This window comes from Astyanax mexicanus, chromosome 6 (genome assembly GCF_023375975.1).
Source record: "Astyanax mexicanus isolate ESR-SI-001 chromosome 6, AstMex3_surface, whole genome shotgun sequence".
Lineage (NCBI taxonomy): Eukaryota > Metazoa > Chordata > Actinopteri > Characiformes > Acestrorhamphidae > Astyanax > Astyanax mexicanus.
Genome location: NC_064413.1, coordinates 31,277,585 through 31,300,383, shown reverse-complemented (window position 1 = coordinate 31,300,383; position 22,799 = coordinate 31,277,585). Strand labels below are relative to the sequence as shown.

The 22,799-nt window shown below is 38.0% G+C and overlaps 2 protein-coding genes across 5 annotated transcripts in view; both read left to right on the top strand.

The window, feature by feature from the left end:
• The window catches only part of adcy3a (adenylate cyclase 3a), a 30,572-nt gene extending 22,354 nt beyond the window's left edge, over positions 1–8,218 (top strand). For all 4 annotated transcript variants that reach the window (XM_022673713.2, XM_049480772.1, XM_015606466.3 and 1 more), the window contains exons 12-20: positions 2–118; positions 2,957–3,228; positions 3,350–3,431; positions 4,296–4,454; positions 4,563–4,709; positions 5,617–5,733; positions 5,845–5,971; positions 6,068–6,192; positions 6,660–8,218. In XM_022673713.2, the coding sequence (XP_022529434.2) occupies positions 2–118; positions 2,957–3,228; positions 3,350–3,431; positions 4,296–4,454; positions 4,563–4,709; positions 5,617–5,733; positions 5,845–5,971; positions 6,068–6,192; positions 6,660–6,842 (1,329 nt within the window). In that variant the 3' untranslated portion in view covers positions 6,843–8,218. The remainder of the gene's footprint in view (position 1; positions 119–2,956; positions 3,229–3,349; positions 3,432–4,295; positions 4,455–4,562; positions 4,710–5,616; positions 5,734–5,844; positions 5,972–6,067; positions 6,193–6,659) is intronic.
• A 1,445-nt stretch (positions 8,219–9,663) lies between these two features.
• Positions 9,664–21,397, top strand: wdr26a (WD repeat domain 26a). Its single transcript, XM_007251806.4, has 14 exons — positions 9,664–10,414; positions 12,048–12,147; positions 12,472–12,528; positions 12,643–12,779; positions 13,256–13,353; positions 13,855–14,011; positions 14,279–14,417; positions 14,564–14,704; positions 14,796–14,915; positions 15,930–16,075; positions 16,160–16,238; positions 16,351–16,480; positions 17,260–17,454; positions 18,835–21,397. The coding sequence occupies exons 1-14, from the start codon at positions 10,095–10,097 to the stop codon at positions 18,855–18,857; spliced, it is 1,842 nt and encodes a 613-aa protein (XP_007251868.1). The 5' UTR covers positions 9,664–10,094; the 3' UTR covers positions 18,858–21,397.
• Positions 21,398–22,799: the final 1,402 nt, after the last annotated feature.

Sequence of the window (22,799 nt, the reverse complement as noted above, 5' to 3'; positions counted from 1 at the left end):
GGTATTTCCTAAAAGGCTGGTTTCATTCTCCACATGGATCGATCACACACGCTGGGCGCGCAACACTTGGGCTATGGCTGCCATTTTCATCCTCACACTGGCAGACATAATAGACATGGTGAGACATTTATTTGCTTTTAATTGACACTGTTGGGGTTGAAAAAAGGACAAACACATTCTTATATTGGAAATCAATTAATATGTAAACCAGTAAAACATAATTAGTGACTTAACTGAATGCCACATATTTAACTTAATAAAAAAAAACATTAAGAATAAACATAACTAAATATTAACAAACACTATCAGCCAAATACTAGCACACGTAACAGGAAAAAAAATATCTAATTAAAAAAGAACTACTGTAGATGGGAAAATGCCATCTATAGCTATCTTTATTGGGCAGATATAAGTAGAAAATACTGGATCGAATATCTACAAGAAAAAAGGAACCCTGTGGCAAATCTACCGGTTGCCTAATATGTCACACCCTTACACAGTGTGATGGGATGTTGTTAGCTGTGTATTTCTTTCTGTGGGCTGTTTAGAGTGTTTGAGCGTTATGGCCTACTTTACATGTATATTTTAAGAGAACTGCTTCAGTTTTAAATAACTATTTTTTTAAGATTAATATTTTTTTAAAGTACAAACATTTGATTGCATCGAGGATCAGCTAATACACAAGGTTTTTCAAAATTTCCAAATATCTAATTATAATGCACTTTGTTATATTAGAAATCACATAATCTACAAATTATTTGGATTCTTTATGGAGCAATCTGTTTTAAAAGGGCTAAAGAGTAAGAATAAACTTAAATAAATAAAATCAAAATATATACAGGTGCTGGTCAACGAATTAGAATAATTTGAAATAGTGCAATCATGAAATTCTTTGAATGCATTTTTTGTGCAGAAAGCAAATCAGGTGTTCACCGCACCTGTCCTACTCGTTAGACTAATCACAGAACTCGTTACCTGGAAAAAAATTTGCTCAGCTGAGCTTTCCAAAAGGCCCATTTAGGCCATTTAACTGTGACACTGTTGTTTTATTGAATTAGAATAATGGAGAAACCGTTTCATTGAATTAGAATAAATGCTCGAATTTTTGTTTTCTGTGAAGAGTGTTCACTGTGCAGTATAAAGTCAGGGTTGAGTAGAATTTCTAAGTTGTAAAATCAATCATGGGTAAGCAGCGCGACCTCTCAACCGGAATAGTGGCTCAAATTCAAGCCCTTCGCCAACAAGGCTTGACCCAAACTAAAATTGCTGAGCAGCTCGGCATCAGCCAGTCTTCCGTCTGCAAAGCTCTCAAGAAAAACTGCAGCAAGCGCACCAACTGTTCCGGCGTCCGAAAAACTTCTGCTCGCGACAACAAGCAGCTGAGAAAGATCGCAGTCAGCAACTGGTTCAAGTCCACTTCCGAGCTCACCGACTTGTGGAACAAGCAGACCGGCGCTGACGTCTCCAGATCAACCACTTACCGTCGTCTGCGCGAACTCGGCTTCAAATCTCGCGTTCCAGCAGTAAAACCGATGCTGAACAAGAAACAAATGGAGAAACGGCTGAAGTGGGCCAAAGAACACGGCGAGTGGACTGCTGAAGACTGGCAGAAAGTGGTCTTCAGTGACGAATCACGCTTCTGCATCTCCTTCGGTGACCAAGGTCCTCGTGTCTGGCGTCGTGGTGGCGAAACCTACAACCACGAGTGCGTGAAAAGATCCGTCAAGTTTCCCCAGAGCGTTATGGTCTGGGGATGCATGTCCGCTCGAGGTGTAGGGAAACTCTGCTTCCTCAAGAAGACTGTCAATGCTGCCGTATATCAATATGTTCTGGAAACGTGCCTGATTCCGACTGTTGAGGAACAGTTCGGCGAAGAAGACTTCATATTTCAACAGGATCTTGCACCGGCTCATGCGGCAAAGTCGACCAAAGATTGGTTCACTAAAAAACAGCTTGAAGTTTTGGCATGGCCGGCCAACTCGCCTGACCTCAATGTCATTGAAAACCTTTGGGCCATAGTCAAGCGGAAAATTCGCGACAGAAAGCCTACTACGCTGGACCAACTGAAGCAGAACATCGCCACTGCCTGGGAAGCTGTGAGTGCGGAAACTTGCGACAAGCTGGTCAAATCGATGCCGCGGAGACTTCAGGCAGTCATACAAGCCAAGGGGGCAGCCACAAAATACTGAGAAAGTGATGATTGTAATTATAATAAAAATTATTCTAATTCAATGAAACGGTTTCTCCATTATTCTAATTCAATAAAACAACAGTGTCACAGTTAAATGGCCTAAATGGGCCTTTTGGAAAGCTCAGCTGAGCAAATTTTTTTCCAGGTAACGAGTTCTGTGATTAGTCTAACGAGTAGGACAGGTGCGGTGAACACCTGATTTGCTTTCTGCACAAAAAATGCATTCAAAGAATTTCATGATTGCACTATTTCAAATTATTCTAATTCGTTGACCAGCACCTGTATTGGTGTTTGAAAGCTAGTGTAATTTACTGGAAAAAAAAATGAAAAAAAAACAAAAAAAACTTGGAAGCCTTTAAAATAGCTAATTATAGTGATCTATATTATGTATGACAATGACAAAACATATATGTGAATTAGCATGTCTGTAAGGTTCTGATTTTACTGTATGGGCCTGTTTACACCTGACATTAAGAGATAAGATAAGGAGAATAATTTAAAATATACTGCATGCTGAAGTCATGCAAATTATTAGGCAGTTGAACATTGCGGGAAGATAAATTTAATTCTTAGAGGACCGGTAATGTAATTTAAATTGTAAGTTAAACACTCAAAACTGTTAGACTGCACAGTAGCAAATTAACCATTAATGTTTTATAATACACTCATGGTCATCAGGTTCTGCTCTTATTCTCTTGTTGCTGATATCTGTCATTTATCACATTTACTTATCTCACCTATGATATCTACCCACTTATGATACAGCTAAGCTGTCGGCCACCTCTGCCCCCTGCTACAAACTCAGTGACAGAAGGTTCTCCAGCCCCAGTGGGACTGAGGGGCTGCCTGGAGAACCCCAAATACTACAGCTACGTAGCCGTATTAGCGCTGATTGCCACTACCATGCTGGTGCAGGTCAGCCACATGGTGAAGCTCACTCTCATGCTGCTGATCACAGTGGCCACAGGTGTGGTAAACATCTACAGCTGGAGGGATATCTTTGACCAGTATGATCTGGTACGCTATGAGGAGTACAGGTAGGTGGCCATAATGTATTACAGACCTGGATAGACGTATTACACACATACAGTAAATATTCAAATATCAGTGTCACCCACTGAGCTGAGTATCTTTATGTTTTTTTATATTTCTGTACAGAGTTTACCTCGTGCCCTCTAAATACACAATGACTGTGATGATCTTCATCATGATGGTCAGCTTCTACTACTTTGCTCGACATGTAGGTGACTGTTGTTATTCTTCTGACATCCTTTCTTCACATCTACTTTTTGATCTGTCCTTCATTTCACAATATAAAGATTCCAAAAGAGTTGAAATCAAAAGATTTATGGGGAAAATGTGTGTATAAAGTGGTTTAAATTAAATAATTAACCAGAGAAGTTACAACAATATTCTGTGATTAATTGAGATTAATCGTACTTGTACTTCTTCTTAAGAGTTAAGCATTTGATAGTGGATATTTAAATGTAAATAAATGAATAAATTTAAGATTGAAAAGAAAAATGAAATAATATTTATAGGAGTGGTGTCAATCTCTTGAAAAATATACTGAATTAACCAATTATGTTTGTGTAGTTGTGAGAGTTAGTTATTTAATGCATATTTTATCATAAATACTAAACAGTAGTGGTGCTGTGTTTACCACTAAAAAACATGATAATAAGCCCCCAGGCTCTGTAAACCCTCAACATGATTAATTTACAATCAATTTAAAGATTCTAGGTTAATTGTGTGCATTAATGTTGGCAGCAACATAGATTTAACACATTCAATATACAGAGCTAGATTTTAGCAACACAATCATATTTCTCAGTGCATGTATACTCAATCAAAGTATTCTCAGATTTAACACAATGCCGACAGTACACTATCGGAGCAACCTTAAAACCCTGGTCATCTTCTAGCTGATGTATGTTCATATTGCAGCTTGATTACTGCCTGACCATTATCTGATTACCCATGTTGATCTGATTACTGACAAACCCCAGTGTTCTACAGTAATTGAATTATGACATGCATGTAAACACACTCTATCTTTGTTTCTTTTCTCCTTTTTTTGTTTCTCTCTCTCTGTTTCTCCCAGGTTGAGAAACTGGCCCGCACATTGTTCCTGTGGAAAATTGAGGTGCATGAGCAGAAGGAGAAAGTGTATGAGATGAGGCGCTGGAACGAGGCTCTGGTCACCAACATGCTTCCGGAGCATGTCGCTCGCCACTTCCTGGGCTCCAAAAAGAGGGATGAGGTCTGAAAATTCTTTCCTTCAGCTTCAGGATATAAGTAGCTCAGTTGTAAATAAAAAATAATAAAATAAGCTTACGTCTACATGTATCTTTTATTTTACTATTAACAGGAGCTGTACAGCCAGTCTTATGATGAGATTGGGGTTATGTTTGCCTCTATCCCTAATTTCTCCGACTTCTATACGGAAGAGAGTATCAACAACGGGGGTATCGAGTGTCTGAGGTTCCTCAATGAAATCATCTCTGACTTTGATAGTGTATGTAATATTTTTATTATTTTTGTTCAAATCGTGCTTTCATGTTTATGTTTACACGTCAGTAGAAAAAAAACTAAAATTTAAGATGAATGGATGTAAGATTATATTCTGTGTGATTTTTGACAAGTTATTGATCTATTTGGAAACAAAATGGTTTCATATAACAGTCATATGACAGTGTTTGGACACCACTTGTCAGCTTAGATTTTCCTTAAAAATAAGTGCATAAACTTGAATATATCATTTTATGGCAGTTTTAGAGAAAAACATATTAGCTAAATTTACCATACTAAGGAAAAACTGAAGATATAAAATGTGCCATAACATGCCACATTTTCCCCCAGTATTTTAAGTAGTTGTCCTTTAAAATGTGAAGAAGTAGGTTTTCTGTAAAGGATTTGCTAACACATGTTTGCTTAGATACTGAAAACCAGTCAACATACTAGGGGTCTATGGATACATAATTCAGAGTCAAATTCAGTTAAATTGAATACAGTGTTTTCTCAAATCAGTGTATTTTTCAATTTAGAAAATATATAAAAATCTTTGCCTACCTAAAATCTGCCTTATGTTAACGTAATAAAATTTTATTCAGCATTAAAAACATATATTTTGTAATAATGGTGGTGCTAATGAGCTAATATGAGCTAATACAGTATGTTAGGTTGAAAGCAGCATGCTCCTAAATGCAACCATGCTCTTAAATGTAAGGTAAACCATCTGTGTTTAAGGTAAGCCTTTGTTCAAAGAGATGGCCTGTCCTTGCTGTTGGCTTGTTTATCTGTTACATTTATAGTCATAAAAATCACTTTATTTGCTTCAGATTTTATTTTTAAATACACATTTGAGTGAATATATTTTACAATATCAAAATATAACATTTTTACTATATCATCTCTCATTGCAGCTTCTGGATGAACCTCAGTTCCGCTGTATCACCAAGATTAAGACTATCGGCAGTACCTACATGGCAGCATCAGGGGTCAATCCTGACAACAACACTAATGGCTATGCTTGCATGAAGGTAATGGAGTCAGAATCATGTTACTGAATCAGAATGCAGTTGTGTTGTTGATAACCCTGTTAATGGTTCTGACGTCCAGAGATAGACCTGATTGTTTTTCTTACTCAACAGAAAGAAGAACTGTCTGATAGGGAACGCTGGCAGCACTTGGCTGATCTGGCAGATTTTGCGCTCTCCATGAAGGTTACCCTCATGAACATCAATTACCAGTCATTTAACAACTTCATGCTTCGGATTGGTAAGGAGTAAAAGAGTGTGCTGGTGTGCAGGAGAGTTGATGTGCTGCATGTGTGCTATACACTGCTTACCTTTCTGCACGTAATTTTTCCCCCAGGGCTAAACAAAGGTGGTGTTCTCGCTGGAGTCATAGGGGCTCGAAAGCCTCATTTTGACATTTGGGGGAACACAGTTAATGTGGCCAGTCGCATGGAGTCTACTGGGGTGATGGGGAACATCCAGGTAATGAGCATTTCACAGATATTAAAGCAACATTATGTAACATTTGTATCTTAAAACAACAGCTTCAAAGTAATTTCAGTGCTGCAGTTATCTGTAATAAGAAGAATCATTTTCATGCCTTTATTCTTTGTATTTTGTGGTCAGCATGCTAGTTACTGCACAATATAACTTTGTTGACGTGGACAGAAAAACTCGAGAACTGTGTAATGGTGTGTAACGTGTCATATTTGTGTAAGACAATGCAATATTACTCAACTGTCTCTCATTTTCAATGAGGGTTCTGTATGTCTCAGCTTGTCCTGAAATGCATGTGTAAAATGTATTAAGACACTGTTACATAACCAAAATGATTACAAAGCTGACTGTGTTTAATCGTTGTGGATAATTTTGGAAGATGATGTGGGTTCTAAAAAGTTTTGTTGCGTTCTGTGCCAGTAACACAAAATTTGAAAATCTGCTGCCCCCAGGTGGTGGAGGATTGCTATAACATCCTAAAGGACTACGGCTTCCGTTTTGTCAGGAGGGGACCGATCTTTGTGAAGGGGAAAGGGGAGCTCCTCACCTATTTTCTGAAAGGACGGGAAAAACAGGGTTCCTTCATCAACGGCTCTTCTGTCACATTGCCTCACCAGGTCGTGGACAGCTCTTGACCAACACATGTACAACCCACACTGGTACATGAAGCTTATTAATTAAAATGAATGATTCTCCTAACACACCAGATACACACAAAGTAAAACTTCCTAAGGTAAATCCATGTGTTGGAGCTTGAGAGGGACGCAGAGCTCAGAAATGGAGTGAAACATGAGATTCCCTCTGGATACACTGGAGAATTACAGGGTCATGCTGTACTTAGACCTTTTTCAGCGAATGATTGCCTAAATAAATGAGTGCTGAATGAATGACTGAATGATTGAATGAATGTCTTTCCAAAAAGATTTGATCTGCTGAAGCAGTAACCATTGTTTAACAGTACTCTTGTGATCATACCACACAAACACACAGAGTACACACAGTGGATAGTTACTCATTACAACACGATTGTATATTACACACTTTAATGCTTTTAAATCTGAGACTTAAACTGCTCCTCTATCGGTTGTTGTTAAAAAATTATATTGTAAATCTAATGTTTATTTAATTGTTTTTTTTATATAATCTGAGGAGTATGATTTAAAGCATGTGGAGGTAAGCATACTGAATGCCTCTGCCTCTCACATGTACATGTATGTGTGTATGTGTGCAGATGTGTGCATGTAAAAGTATGTGTGTGTCCTCACCTGCTGTTCCCAATGTGTATGTGTCTACTCCCTTTTATTTTGTGGACTTTACAGCCATTTACATTTACAGCCAATCTACATTTTTCTACCCAGATAAAAGTGTTTATAGTGCTCCACACAACAAGTGCCACAACATCACTATGTACGTGTCCTGTATGTATGCTACTCTGGGGTGTTTGACGTGTCACTGTGAGCAGGTTAAATGCAGGTGTGTATGTACAGTATGCATGCACTATACAAAAGTGCAACAGGGGTTAAGACTTTGGGCAGTATTGGAGGAATGGGTGTTTCTTAGCTCAGACTATATTCCCCTCTAAGTCTTTCCTAAAAGATTAGATGAATGTGCAATAGTTTATTCTTTTACGATCCTCTGTTCTCCTTTGCAAAAAAACAAAACAAACAAAAAAAAAATCATTCTTCTCCCTGTAAGTCATATTTTTATATTATGATTGTATATGTTTTATTCTAGCTAAAGAGTATTGTGCAGTGTGAGCAGATATAGGACAGGAGTGGTGTGCCTGACCACACTGCACAGGGTTTCCTCTGTAATTCATTGCAGATGTCAGGGATATTGTATGAGAAACCACAGACAGCATTGCAATTGTTTCTGCATCCCCATGTGTTGTAATGGAATGAAGGAATAGTATGAATATTGATCTTTCTGGCCCGATGCAGGATTTTTCTGAAATTTCATTTGTATTTTTGAAATATCCTCAGACATGGGAATAAAATGGCACTTTGAATGAGATGTGTCTCCTATTTGTATGCTGTTTATGAAACACAGAACTCTCCTTTCATGGAACCTTGTTAATATTTTGAAAAGTGATGACCTGAATTTATTTAGTTTTTAAGTACATGACAACAGAGGTAAGAGGATAATAAACTGGCATTGTGAAGAACATGTATATTCAACAAATACATTTTATTGGCAATGGGAAAAAACTTAACTTTAATGGAAATCAATGTAAAAATAATTACTTTATTTTATTTTTTACTTTTTTTCTTTATTTTATGTCACTTAGGAACATTTCTATAGTTCTAATCACTATTACAGCTATTATGTTTTAAGAGATGATACTCATCTCTTAAAATCTCATCTCATCTCTTGAGTTTTATATATATATATATGTGTGTGTGTGTGTGTGTGTGTGTGTGTGTGTGTGTGTGTCTGTTTAAGTCCCGCCTTCTCACCATCGCTATTGGTCTCCATGTACCTGCATCATTATCATTCATTGGTCGAACTTCTTCTCTCCGCAGCTGATTGGCTACAGCTGACTGGCCATACTTACCCGCAAATGTAAATAAACAAAAATCTGTTCTACTTTTCCTGATATTTATTTAATGAATGTGTTTATTAATATCAATATTTTTTGAACGTCATGTAGCTAGGTGGTAAACCATACATTCTTTTAAACGTATTGTATTTTTAGAGACATTAGATTAAATAAAAAAAATAGATCACTGTATGGTTTTGGTCATTTAGGCTATAAATGCTATTTATTATTTGTTGTTATGAGAGCAAAAGTAACTGTTTTAACTGGCAAACGTGCACAGTCCTACAAGTAAAGCTTCTTAAATACCCTCAGTCACAGCATCCTACACACGGTGGACGAGCAGGGGTCCCCAGTGCGCTCTGCTTTGAAAAACAACTATGTTTAACCTAGCTTAGACGTTTTACTTTGCAGTTACAGCAGATATTGATTATAATGATGAACTTTATCTTCCCACTTATGATAATAACCAGTGTAATGGTGCGTTCACCACGCTGTTGAATGTGAGACCTTGTTCGAACCAAAACAATAACTAAAACAATCGGATTAAATTCTAACAGGGAGAAGGTTTGATTCGTGTTTGCTTAAGATCAGGTTTACTTAGATATGTCTAAATGGGTTTGCATTACTTTGTTGACTAGCTATCTATATCATAAATGTTAGCCACTGTAGTTATTGTTAGCTAATTTCTCTGTACATACGTGTCTCTCCAGGAAGAAAAGGTCGTATTCAGCTTTTCCATTTTCAAAACAACGTATGACCAAGATGTTTACATATTTAAGACACACGTTGTTTAGCTGTGTGGACGGTGTTTTCTTGCGTCAGTAAGTTAGAAACTAAAACAGGGAGATTTTAAACACCTGAACCTGCGGGGCGCTTGAATGCAGCGTTTAAAGCTCAAGGTTGTTCAGGGCTTCCCGGGTGACGTCACTGCGCACAGACGTCCGTCATGGTGCTGCAGCTGTTTCGCTGACAAACAATAACAAGCCGCCAGAAAAGCCGAGCTAAAGCAGGCCGACTCTCCCGCAGCTCCTGACGCTTCGTCCGCGCGAGCCGAGACCGCGGACGGTTTGTCAGAGTCGCTCTCGGCGAAGTAACTCTGGCCTCCGCTGCCTCCCCCGCCTCCTCCTCGTCCTCCGACTCGGCAGCCGGCGGAGCGTCGCCGCCGCGGAAGAAAGCCCGAGCGCGGGCGGCGGAGGGAGCAGGAGATAGCGGGGCTTCTCTGGCGAGCGCAGGCCTAACAGCTCTTGTTTTTGGTCTCCCGTCTTTCTCTTCCGTCCTGTATCCCCGCTCCGGCGCAGAGCCCCCTGACACCAACCCCCACAGAGTCGCTGGCCTCAGCGGTGCTATCATGCAAGCCAACGGAGCAGGACAGGGGCAAGACCCAGAGCTGCCATGCCTGAACAGCGCCCAGAACGGAGAGTCGTCCGCGGCCGGCGGAGCGCACTCGAACGGGCTGCTGCTGGCCACCGCCGCGGACGGCGCCGCTACCGTCGGTGTCACCGCGGCAAACAACGGCCTCCAGCCCCCGGGCAGCTCCGCTGCTTCGGCCGCCACTTCGACCTTGGGTCCAGAAACGGGCTCCAGCATGAAGAAGAAGAAACGGTTGTCAAAAGCAGACGAAGATGTCATCCGCCTGATCGGGCAGCATCTGCACGGGCTAGGGCTCAAGTAAGTCCGGCCGAGCGGTTCGGGATATGAGGGGGAAATAAAGCGTACAGACGGTACCGGACCGAACCCCCGTGTTCCGGAGGCTTGTTTTTATCTGCTGACACGCTAGCGTTAGCCTTCATACCGAGCCTGCTAACGCGAGCTGACAGCAGGAGCATGATAAACAAACACGGGGAACAGAGGAGGCAGGGGGCTCCATTTTGCAGAATGGAGAAAACACTGCCAGAAGTGGACAGTGTGCTGTTATTTTGTTTTTATGACTCCCACCAAATCCTCAAAACATAACACTTTTTAACACTAATGCCATTTTAAAGAATTTTGGTTTTGCTAGTAGATTCTAGCTAATTATTTCACACAGCTGACAATAATGGTACGTGTTAGATGTGAAATAGACAGTGTTTTTGCTCTTGTTAACTAGATCATCTGACATAACCACCATTTTTACTGTGGCCTGTGCTGTAGCAGACCCTGTCATATCCAACACCTCTAATCTAATTACAGTAAATTGTGCCTTGTTTAAGGCCAAACTAAAAAGCATTTTGCCAATTGTCATCTGAAATATTGTGTATTAGCTAGTGGATTTTTTTACATTCTTTTTTACATTTTTTATGATTACTTTTAGTTATATTTGTATACTCTGAAGGTGTCATTTGAAACAATCAAATTATAAACTTTATTATTTATGATTTATTAGTACTATCATTATTATTGGTATTAATATTATTATTATTATTATATAAATACTACATTAAAATCTTACAAATCTTTTTGTATTTACTTGCATTTGTTCTTGGTTTAATTACACATGGTTTAACACTACTGAATATATATATATATATATATATATATATATATATATATATATATATATATATATATATATATATATATATATAAAGTACCAGTTATTTTTGAAAGGTTTGGACACTTCTTCTCATCCAATGTTTTATTTCATTATTTCATTTATTTTCCAAATTGTAGATAGATATTAAAAACATGAAAGCAATTAAGGGACACATATGAAATTACATAGTAAACAACAATGTGTTTGGCCTCCACAATCCCCTGATCTAAACCCAGCTAAGATGGTGATTTGGAATGACCTGGAGCTTCATTCACAGCGTGAACAAAAAGCAGCAACTATTGTTCAGCACCTCCAGAATTTTTTTCAAGATGCTGAGGAAACTATTCCAGGTGACTCTACCTCATGAAGTCACTGAGAAAATAGCAAGACTGTTTAAATATGTCCTAAAAGCTAAATGTGGCTACTTAGTAGAGTCTAAAGCAGGGGTCACTAACGTGGTGCCCGCAAGAACCTGTTCTAAAAAAATATATTTTATTATTATTTGTGATTTCACTAGTGTGTATCAAACTGGTAGCCCTTTGCATTTATTGGAACCCAATAAATAGCTCTCAGTTTCAAAAAGATTGGTGACCCCTGGTCTAAAGTATAAAACATATTCTGGTTCCAGTATAGCTTTAATGTCTTCAATATAAAATTTACAAAGTAAAACTTAATGAGAAGGAAACCCATTAAATGGGAAGAAGTGTGTCCCAACTTTTGACTCATACTGTATTAAAAATAGTAAATAACATGACTTTGTTTTCTTCATATTGATGTTTTGTTTTTTAGTCAGACAGTGGACTTGCTGATGCAGGAGTCGGGCTGTAGGCTTGAGCATCCTGCTGCCACAAAATTCCGCAACCATGTCATGGAAGGAGAATGGGACAAGGTATCAAGAATACATTTATCTGAAAGCTTGGGCATATGTTTTCTAACACTGTGCTGTTCTAATTTCTTTGCTCTACAGGAGTTCAAAAATCCAGCTCAAAGAAACCATCAAGTGTTTACAGACAAGATGTGTAAACCTTGTACTTTCCCCAAATAATCATAATTTATAAGTAAATGAATTAAGTCATTTGCTAAAATTGTGTGCACTCTTGATGATAATTCTAAAAAAATTAAATTGGGTTTTACTTGTGCGTAATAAACAACCCATTTAATAACACACAATACTGTTTATTGAATTCACTCATATTGTCTGCTTTCCTGACAGGCGGAAAGTGATCTAAATGAGCTGAAAACATTGATGCATTCACCAAACGCTATTGTGGTAAGAGAGCAAGAGAGCATGCCCTAACAATGCTTTTACTGGCCTCTGTGGACTCTTTGTCTTATACATGGCTGCTTGCTTGAGTTTTTGATCTCTGTTTGTGACTTTGTTTAGCGGATGAAGTTCCTGCTCCTGCAGCAGAAGTATTTGGAGTATTTGGAAGATGGAAAGGTCTTGGAGGCATTGCATGTGTTAAGAGCAGAATTGACTCCTCTGAAGTACAACACAGAGCGCATCCACGTCCTCAGCGGGTACACATCAGCCCTTTTATCACTCTTTTTGTGACAGTGAAGATATTTTTGTTTTGTTTTGTCTTTTAAAAGACCTGGTTTATTCATTACTTGATTTCTAGGGCTGTCTGTGATAAGATTATTTATGTCTTTGCAAAAAAAAAAACTACAACAAGTCATTACCATAATAATAATGATGGCAATAAAGATGTGGAGACATTTTCAGAATATTGGTGATCTTTCACTTGATTCAGCATCATGTCACAACTTGGAAGTGGCATGTGGAAATAATATAGTAAAATAAGAAATAAGAATATAAGGTGCAAAATTAGCATCAGCACTGTGCTCTAAAGACTAAAGACCAATATATTTTGGGTCAAGTTTATGTTGGGTCTTTCTCTGGCATTCACTCTAATGGTAGAACTGAGATGATTGACATGAACAGCAGACCATGTATCACTTGATAATTAGTAATTATAAATTGTTTGGGTGCTCAGGTATCTGATGTGCAGTCATTCTGATGATCTCCGAGCCAAGGCTGAGTGGGAGGGAAAAGGAACATCCTCTCGTTCGAAACTGCTTGACAAACTCCAGAGTGAGTGCAAGACATACACACACATCCCTTATAGATCCCTCTATATTAGACCCCATGCCTTTTCCCTTCTCCAGTTCTCATAATATGGTGCCTGCATTATGGTGAAACAGTCACTCTGCCATATTCACATTCATCTACCCCCCCTTTCTTCCTTTCTTTATTTTTTTACCTTCTAATCTGTCTATCAGTGTCATGTAATTCCCTTTTGCCTCTCACGTTCAGGGTTTGGGTCAGTATCATTTGAATTCAGTCATCTCAGGAGACAAATTGAGTTCAGGAGACAAATTGAGTTCAGGAGACGTGTTAAATATGCATACAATCGTAGTGCTGAATGTCAGTTGATGAACTGAATTCAATAAATCTCCTAAAGTGGCTGAATTGAGAAGGAATTGACCCTAACCCTGCTTACAGTCTTTAATCAGCTTCATCTCCCTACTTTCTCTTATTTGGCAACCTGCCCCTCCCACTCCATCTTTCGCCATTTCTCTCTTGTTTCTGCAGCATACCTGCCCCCTTCAGTGATGCTGCCACCTCGCAGGCTACAGACACTTCTGCGTCAAGCAGTGGAGCTGCAGAGGGATCGCTGCCTATACCACAACACCAAACTTGACAGTAATCTGGATTCTGTGTCTTTGCTGGTGGACCATGTTTGCAGCAGGTAACTGTATTAGCTGTATGATCTAATCCCCATATCAGTGCCTCTGTCAACATTTAAGATGTGTTTTCATATTCCATATTTTAAAAAAGCATTTGTCATAGCCCATTAATAATAATTGCTCTTGAGGTGTTTGTTTTACAGCAGACTGGTTGCCAGTAATTCTATTTTTAAAAATGTTTCTTGCTTATGCCAGTTCATATTATTTATTACATCTGTAAACATGCCACAGATGGCCCTTCTGAAATGAAATCTCTCTGTTATCTCCAGGAAACAGTTCCCGTGTTACACCCAGCAGATCTTGACAGAACACTGCAATGAGGTCTGGTTCTGTAAATTCTCCAATGATGGCACCAAATTGGCCTCTGGATCTAAAGACACTACAGTTATTATTTGGCATGTTGACCCAGTGAGTGACCTCTTTCTTAACTGCAGAAATCGTGTAGCTAATCGCACCGTTAAATTAAGAGACAGAACAAGAACAAAGGAACATGGAAAATTCTGAAGAAAAGAAAGGATTGGTAAAGTGTTTGATCATATGCTGTGGATTGACAGGAGACACACCTGCTGAAGCAGCTGAAGACTCTGGAAGGCCATGCATATGGGGTGTCTTACCTGGCCTGGAGCCCAGATGACGCATATTTGATAGCCTGTGGCCCTGATGACTGCTCTGAGTTGTGGCTCTGGAACGTTCAGGTGCACCCTTGCTCCATACAGATAGCCAGATCTACCTACCAGATCTTTTGCCTTATCTTCCTGTCCTAAAAACCTCTTTATTGTCATGCAGACTGGGGAACTGAGGACTAAAATGAGCCAGTCCCATGAAGACAGCCTGACAAGTGTAGCCTGGAATCCAGATGGCAAGCGCTTTGTCACTGGAGGCCAAAGAGGCCAGTTTTACCAGTGTGTAGGTATCCTCCGTACTGGCCTAAATAAGGGTTGTCCAGTCTTATTGACAAAGGGTTGTTGATATTGTGGCTGCACACAAGGATTGCAAAAATAAGAGCATCTTTTGCAGTTGTTCAAACATAAGAAATGTTGTGTAAACATACAGTACCAGTCAAAAGTTTGGACACACCTATTTTCATTCAATGTGTTTTATACTTTATGTTTAGTAAACACATTTTGCTTTGATGACAGATTTGCAAACTCTTGGTATTTTTTCAATGTCTTGTTTTTCAGTGAACTGTGGAGGACAAAAACATTTTTTGTTTATTACATAATTCCATTTGTGTTCCTTAATTGTTTCCATGTCTTTAATATTAATATATAATGTAGAAAATAAATTAAATAAAGAAAAAAGAATTTGATTCGGTAGGAGTGTCTAAACTTTTGACTCGTACTGTACATTCATATTAAAACTTTAGATTTATCCAGGCAAATTGACTGGCCCTACAAAATGTCATGTGGTGCAGCTATGATTTTAAAAAAAAATAAATACATTTCCTAAATGTTATTTGTAAATAACAGTTTCATATGTTTATTCTTTGCCATTTGACATCATGCAATTCCCATAAAACAAACTTTTTTAAATCACTTAATAGCTTAATATGTTATATTAGTTAGATTTATATTTCAGCCACATATATTAAATAAAAAAAATATTAAATATAAAATATGGGAGGCACCACGTGATATTTTGACTCTTTAACAGAAAAATGTTTTCTGAAACATTGGTGAGTTGTATATTAGTCATGATTTTATTAATTTTTAATCTTTTTCTTACATCATGTCTTTGACCATTACTAAATTTGTCAGCTTTTAAACAACTTTTGAGAAACTTCTGCTTGGCTTAAATTACACGCGTGTTTGGCAGATAAGATTGGACACCCCTGGCCTAAAATTTGCCGCTTACATTACATTACATTTCTCTGACCTTATGTGGTCAGTTAGCTGAAATCTGAATTTTTTTAATGAGCAGGATCTAGATGGAAATCTGTTGGACTCATGGGAGGGAGTTCGTGTTCAGTGCCTGTGGTGCTTAAATGACAGCAAAACAGTGTTGGCTTCAGACACGCACCAGCGTATCCGTGGCTACAACTTTGAAGATCTGACTGACAGAAACATGTAAGTGTATTATTTAGATCCAGTCTAGTTGAAAGTGCTGAACTGACTTTCCTTTCACAACTGTCCTTTGGTGACTCTCCACAGTGTACAGGAAGATCACCCTATAATGTCTTTCACCGTGTCGAAGAATGGCAGATTAGCTCTATTAAACGTTGCAACTCAGGTACACTATTATTTTTTATTATTATTATTATTTTTTAGCTCTTCTGCAACATTCCTGTCTTTTATGAACAGAATTTGGAATATTACTGACTGTCTTCTTTTGCCCTGGCTAGGGAGTTCATTTGTGGGACCTACAGGACCGAGTACTGGTGAGAAAGTACCAAGGTGTGACTCAAGGCTTCTATACCATCCACTCCTGTTTTGGAGGCCATAATGAGGACTTCATTGCCAGTGGGAGTGAAGGTAAGAAAGCTTAAAGCACACATAATCTGAAAAATCTAAATAAAGGAGATCTTGAGGAACCTTCAGTTTTACCTCTTGTCTTTTCACTTGATTTCATGAGAATTCTTTTAAAAATAAAGAACAGGGCTGCATGAAGCGTCATTGCAATACTTATTTTGTCTGCAGTATAAATTGTGATTTAAAAAAACTCATCTTTTCACCAGAAGTCAACTGTCCAACATGCTACTATATAAATAATCCTATCATTGTATTAAAGATTGTAGTGGAATTAAATTTACCTGTGGTAGATTGTCTATTAAGTACCAAAAAATGTTGTTATTTTAATGTAATTAAAATTTTAATTAAATGTGATCTTGCACATCTTGCGTTGTGAGAATAACACATGCCCATATTGTGATGGTGAGGCTGAAGTAATATATTGTGCAGCCCTAATAAAGACTTATATAAAGACTGCAGCATATTCTAGTTTAGTATAGTCTTCTGAATTCATATTTATTCTTGCTTTTTTTTTTTTAGATCAATAGTGCAAATCTGATTACACCATTTGTTTCAAATGTTCAGTTTTAGTTCAATTTAAATTTATTTTTATAGCGCTTTATATTACAAATGCTGACACAAAGCAGCTGTACAGAGAAAATGAATCCTTAGCGGGCACCACAGTGATGCCGTTTAATATGTTCCTTTAGTGTAATTATCCAGTAAATGCATATATTTGACTCATTGTTCCTTCAAATCCTTATTGTAACAAAAGGAGTGTTTGTCATGCTCTTTATCTGCAGACCATAAAGTGTACATCTGGCACAAGCGCAGTGAGCTGCCAATTGCGGAGCTGACAGGCCACACACGCACTGTGAACTGTGTGAGCTGGAACCCCGTCCTGCCAGGACTCATGGCCAGCGCCTCTGACGATGGCACTGTCAGGGTCTGGGGTCCTGCTCCCTTCAGTGACACCCAGGAGATAGAGGGGCTTAGCGGTAAGAGCTTTGTTGGCCAAAAAACGCTCACAATTATGCAGACTGCATTTTCACAAACAAGCAGACTGTTTGCCCTATTAATAAAATGCCTTACTAGTTAAAAGGAAATAGCATTACAAAGCAAATTTGCTCCATAATAAATAATGCTTTTATGGTTTAATTGAAATATGGCACTTTTTCTCATTTGCATGCACCATTAGTGATGCCACTCTCATACTTGACTGTTGGGGTAGCTGGTAGTGTTGAGAAATGGAACATGGTAGGTTTGAACATGTCATAATGGTTTGAAATTTGTCAAAAGCTCAATTTTTGCCCATAAAAACCTATCCCATGCTTTAACTGGGTTACTCTGTTGGGAGTTTATTCAAGTGGCTTTTTACAACCACCCTCCCATACAGATCAGTTCTATGCAGAGCTTTTGGCAGCATTGACTGATGTACCTTCACTGAATTCTGTAGCTCATTTTAAAGTGATTGGATTTCAGATTTTTTTTTTGTTGTGGCTTCCCTCAGAAGTCCTCCTCCTGCTCTAAAGCTGAGTTTTGAAGGACAGCCTTCTATAGGTAGTGTCTGGGAGATGTGGCCAAGCTCACAGAAATATCCAAGCACTTGGAAATGATTTAGTAGCCTTTTACTATCTTCTGCATGCCTATACTCAATTGAATTTCCTTCAGATTTACAGTCGGACCAGTGGTACTTGAATTAAGGTACTGGGTCTTTATCCAGAAATTGTGAATTTTCTATTGATTCACATGATGACACAGCAGAAAATATAAGTGCCCAAATGAATATGATTACTTTTAAAAGAAAAATATATGGGAGTCATAAACTGTGTACATCATTACTGTCCAGAGATATACAGGTGTTTCTCAATTTGTTAATTTTAAGCAAAGCAGCAGTCCTTCACATTTGTATACCAATGTAGTGCAAGGCCCAAGGAATTGCTCTAGAAGGTTTGGAATAAAAATGACATTGACTTCCTTTGATAAATAAGAATTAGCTACATGTTTTTCTTTGGACACTGACTACATTCCCAATAGCAGTGAATGCAGAGCACATGCAGATGTAAAGGGAATTATAGCCAGGGTTTTTTTTACAACCAAGCACTACAATGTTTATATCACTACAGCACATAACAATTAAGCAGAAGCAAAATGTATCTATTTATTTTTATGCAGGCATGCATGCTGTTGTTCTGTAAAACTTTAACTGAAAGAGTGCATTTGTGGTCAAAGCATACATGGGTGTTTTAGTATTTCCATGTAGTGCCCTTATTTTTCTACTTACATGTAGTTGAATGTAGTGAAACATATAATATACTATTAAAATGTAATAACATACTATAAAACTTTAACTGATTAATTTATTTCCCTCTCTGTAGAAATCTGTAGCATGGACAGTTGATGTTGACTATGGAGCAAAATGAAAATCAAGAGTGATGCTCACTATGAACACTTCAAGAAAATAAGGATGAATGAAGTTTAACAAAAAACTTGAGGTTTACCCCACCCCTGCCTGCCCCTGTAGCAGTGGAGAGGCTAAGCAAAAGCAGAGATGCTGGACCACTTGAATGAAACTCTCCCAGCAGCTGCTGGCCTTCCCCCTGCAACCACAGACATGCGTGGTGTCCCTGTTTAGGTCGCATCGCGTGGCCCTTACTGAGGAGGCTGAATGGCCTCAGACTGACGTCTGTCTCCTCGTCTGCCCTCCACACTGCAGTTCTCTGAGGAGCTGCAGCTTCACAAACCACACCAAAACAAATAATTATTTATTACTGCTATTATTTATTGTTGTAAATCAGTCAAGGCCTCTCTGGCTTGAGTTGTAGTGATGGTGTGCTTTGTTCTTTACGATATTCAGTCAGTGAAGAAAAGTGGGTTTATTTCGTTTGTTTTTTTTATGATTATTTTTATCAGTTCTGCTGGTATGATGTGCAAGAAAATCCCCTCTGCATGTGATCATGTGATGGGTGTGAGGGCAGCATGGGTTTGGAAATGGAAATATTGGAGGGGTTCTAGAGATGGTGATCATATCCTTTTTCCGCATTAACTTTTTTCTTTTTTCAGCCACCTGTGTGAATGTAAGCCTGAGAGAGTTTTTTCACCAGCAGAATGTACCCGTCTTGTTTTTTCGCCATGTTTAAAACTATGAAAATAATCATTTTAATTGACTGAATTTACAGACACTTTTAACAGTGGAATCAGATCCATTTCGGTTTATAAGGAAGATCTTAAAATGATCTTGATGTCCTTTTTTCTCCATTAAAGATTGTGGTACTTTATATAAGGAATCTGAATCTCGTTTGTGTATGTATGATGGTAAGTATAGAAGAACTTGACACTGAGGGGATGAATAATGTTTCTCGCTACATCATTGCTTGCCATGACCCAAGTTAAGATAGGAAGTGTAATGTTTAATGAATTGAGCTTGCTTGAATCGTTTAATCTGTCAGAAAGCAGCGACTAAACCAACATATAGAGACTTGAGCTTTCAGATTCGGGCCCCTTGAGTGTTCTCACTTACCAGCATGCTTCTTTGTTCTATGTTGTCACCCTTGCTGACAGCATATATAAGACCTTTGAAACTTACAAAGTTGTGAGCACATGTAAATATTGACCATCTGTATTGCAAGAATGCGAGGAGTCCTTTCCTTTTGGGTCCTTTTGTAAATGGCTACTAGATGTTGGTCATATCTGGAGTGTTATTTCTTTGTTAGTTTTCTTTTGGAGCAGTAAGTACAAAAAGGTAAAGCTTTGTCAGTGGATAAATGAATACATGGGCTGTTGGCTTGAGAAAAATCATGTAAGATAGGGCTTTAGTGGATGGCTCAGTGTTTTGGGGCAGTTGGGTAATGGTCAATATTGTAATGGTCAGTATCCATACAGTTTAAAGGTAAAGTAAGCAAGCTAGTTCATAATTAGGCCTTCCAGTCATGTCCCTTTTATTTTTTGATTTTCAATCAAGTTTTGTGTGTGTATTTACTTTAACCATATGTTCTAATCCCTTGTTTCTTTTTTTTAATCATGATTTCTTATTTCTTATGTCTTTGATTTATTGTGTTTTTTTATGATCTTCAGCTATACCATTTATAATTCTACATCACAAAGGTCAGATTTGTTTCTTCTTTGGAGGGGGGTATCTGAATTTTTTTGTTTTTCTAAAGTTATATCGATCCTTTGTTTTACTCATTGTTTCTCCTGAATTATGATATAAAGTATTTCATGGGAAGTGGCCTCTTAACTACTTTTTTTCTATGTCATGTTCTTATACTTGCTCATTGTTTTATTCATTTTTACACCCAGGTGTAGTGTGCAAATAATATTGAGGTATTCAGAGTGTTACAGTCTGGCCATCAAGCATAACAAACTTTGCCTACTATGATTTGCTTTGTAATATGTGCTTTGTGTGTGTGTGTGTTATGGCATGTATTATAAGACTGGTCAAGAGAATCATTTAGGCTGAGCGTCCCTTACCCCTCAGATGATGTTATTTCTTTTCCTTTTCTTGCATCAGGTAAGAAGCTCCTCTGTACAGGTTATATCCCTACACTCACCAGCCAAACCTGTTCAGTCACTGAGGAGTGACACGCGCGCACACATACATGCACACACCTTAGTACCTGTTAAAAATACTGAAATTTCACCAATGTTATGTTCAATGTTCTGCTTATGCAAAATGACCTGTTTTCCTTTGGTGACTTAGTATTTCATTTGAGGGCTTGGTTTTGCTTTCCTGTGCTGTGAAAGCATGGCTGTGAGCCTGCTCGTTATCCACAGGGGCCCAGGGTGGAGATACCAGGCAAACACATGGTTTTGCTTCAGGTTCAGAAGGGTCTGTTTTGCATTTAACTGTGTTAATATTCTAAGTGATTGTACTGTTATGTAATGTGTAGGAGAAGTCTTACGTATGCATATTTTCAATAAAGCATTCAGGGTTTTAAAATAGCACAACGAGTTAGCATCTTGTTTTACTCTGCTGTGAAGTGTTTATGGGTGGGCCATTTGCCAGGGCAAATCATGCGTACATTCTGTGAGCTACCGGATTTTGATAATTTTATTTACTCATAATGGTCACAATTTATTTTGCATGAAGATACACATCACAATGGTTATTATAACATTTACATTATGATTTTTTTTTTTTTTAGCTTTGCAACAGAACTTGGGTGGTTACCTCAACAGAATGTCTTCAGTGCTTTTTGAGGGATACATCTGTATTGTATTCTTATCGTACCTTGTGTTTGTTTTTCCCTAATTTTAAAAGTACAGTTGGACCAGATGTAGGACCATTTGTATGTCTGCAATGTATGTTCTAGTGGGACACTATATGACATTATATATTCAATTCAGGGAACCTGCCATACACTCATTATTAGACCAATTAACACCCCTATTTAAATGTATTCAAGTGTATACAACTTTCTAAACAAACAGCTAAAGCAAATGTACAGTGTGCTCCCTGTTTTAATTTTATTATCTCTGTACACAAATCAGTTGTTAAACATTTTATCTCTTTTGCCATTTATCAACATGAGAAGTGAAGGTCAAGAAAACCGTTATAAGGCTGTGAAAAATGTTAATATCCTATGACACTTTGTATCAGCTTTATTAATGAGAATGTATGAAAAATAGTCCAAAAAACAGGCATACAATCTATTCTTTAGTACAGTACTGAGAAAATGACTAAGAAAAAAGAGATTGGGTGATCCTATCACCCATATAGGCACCGTTAGGTCAAGGACACCCGTCCACACCCGTTTGACAGATCATAAACACTCTTCAGGCAGCAGGTGTGAATTTGTTAATGACTGCTCTCTGTGGAAGACTTCACCATCAACAGCAAAACAAAAGCTGCAAGTAGTCAGCCACAAAGCAAAATCTTTCGTGTGACAGATTTTTGGTATGTTGGACAGGTTCTTCTTCATCGTGGAACAAAATCTTGGCATCAACTGTGGAGGTCTTTCTTGGCCTAATAGTCCTTTTATGGTTACTAGGCGTTCAACATTTGATAATAGCTCTTAATAAAAATATTTTTATTCATGTTTGTTTTATAACAGACCTTTTACTAGTATATCAATGGTCCTCATATTGACAGACAGCTTAACGTCAGGACTAACTTCTGAAACCTGTTTATACCTATATTAAGAAAGCAATGAAACACATATTATCCAATACTGTTTAAAATTGCTGTAACATCTAAGTGCCAAGCTGAAGATGTATAAAACTATCAGACAATGCAAAACCATAGGACTATGTGAATTATTAAGAGTAAACTTTTAAGTTTAGATTAAATAGAAAATAAGACTTGGCCCACATATTTACATATGTGTAGTGAACAAGCTCATTC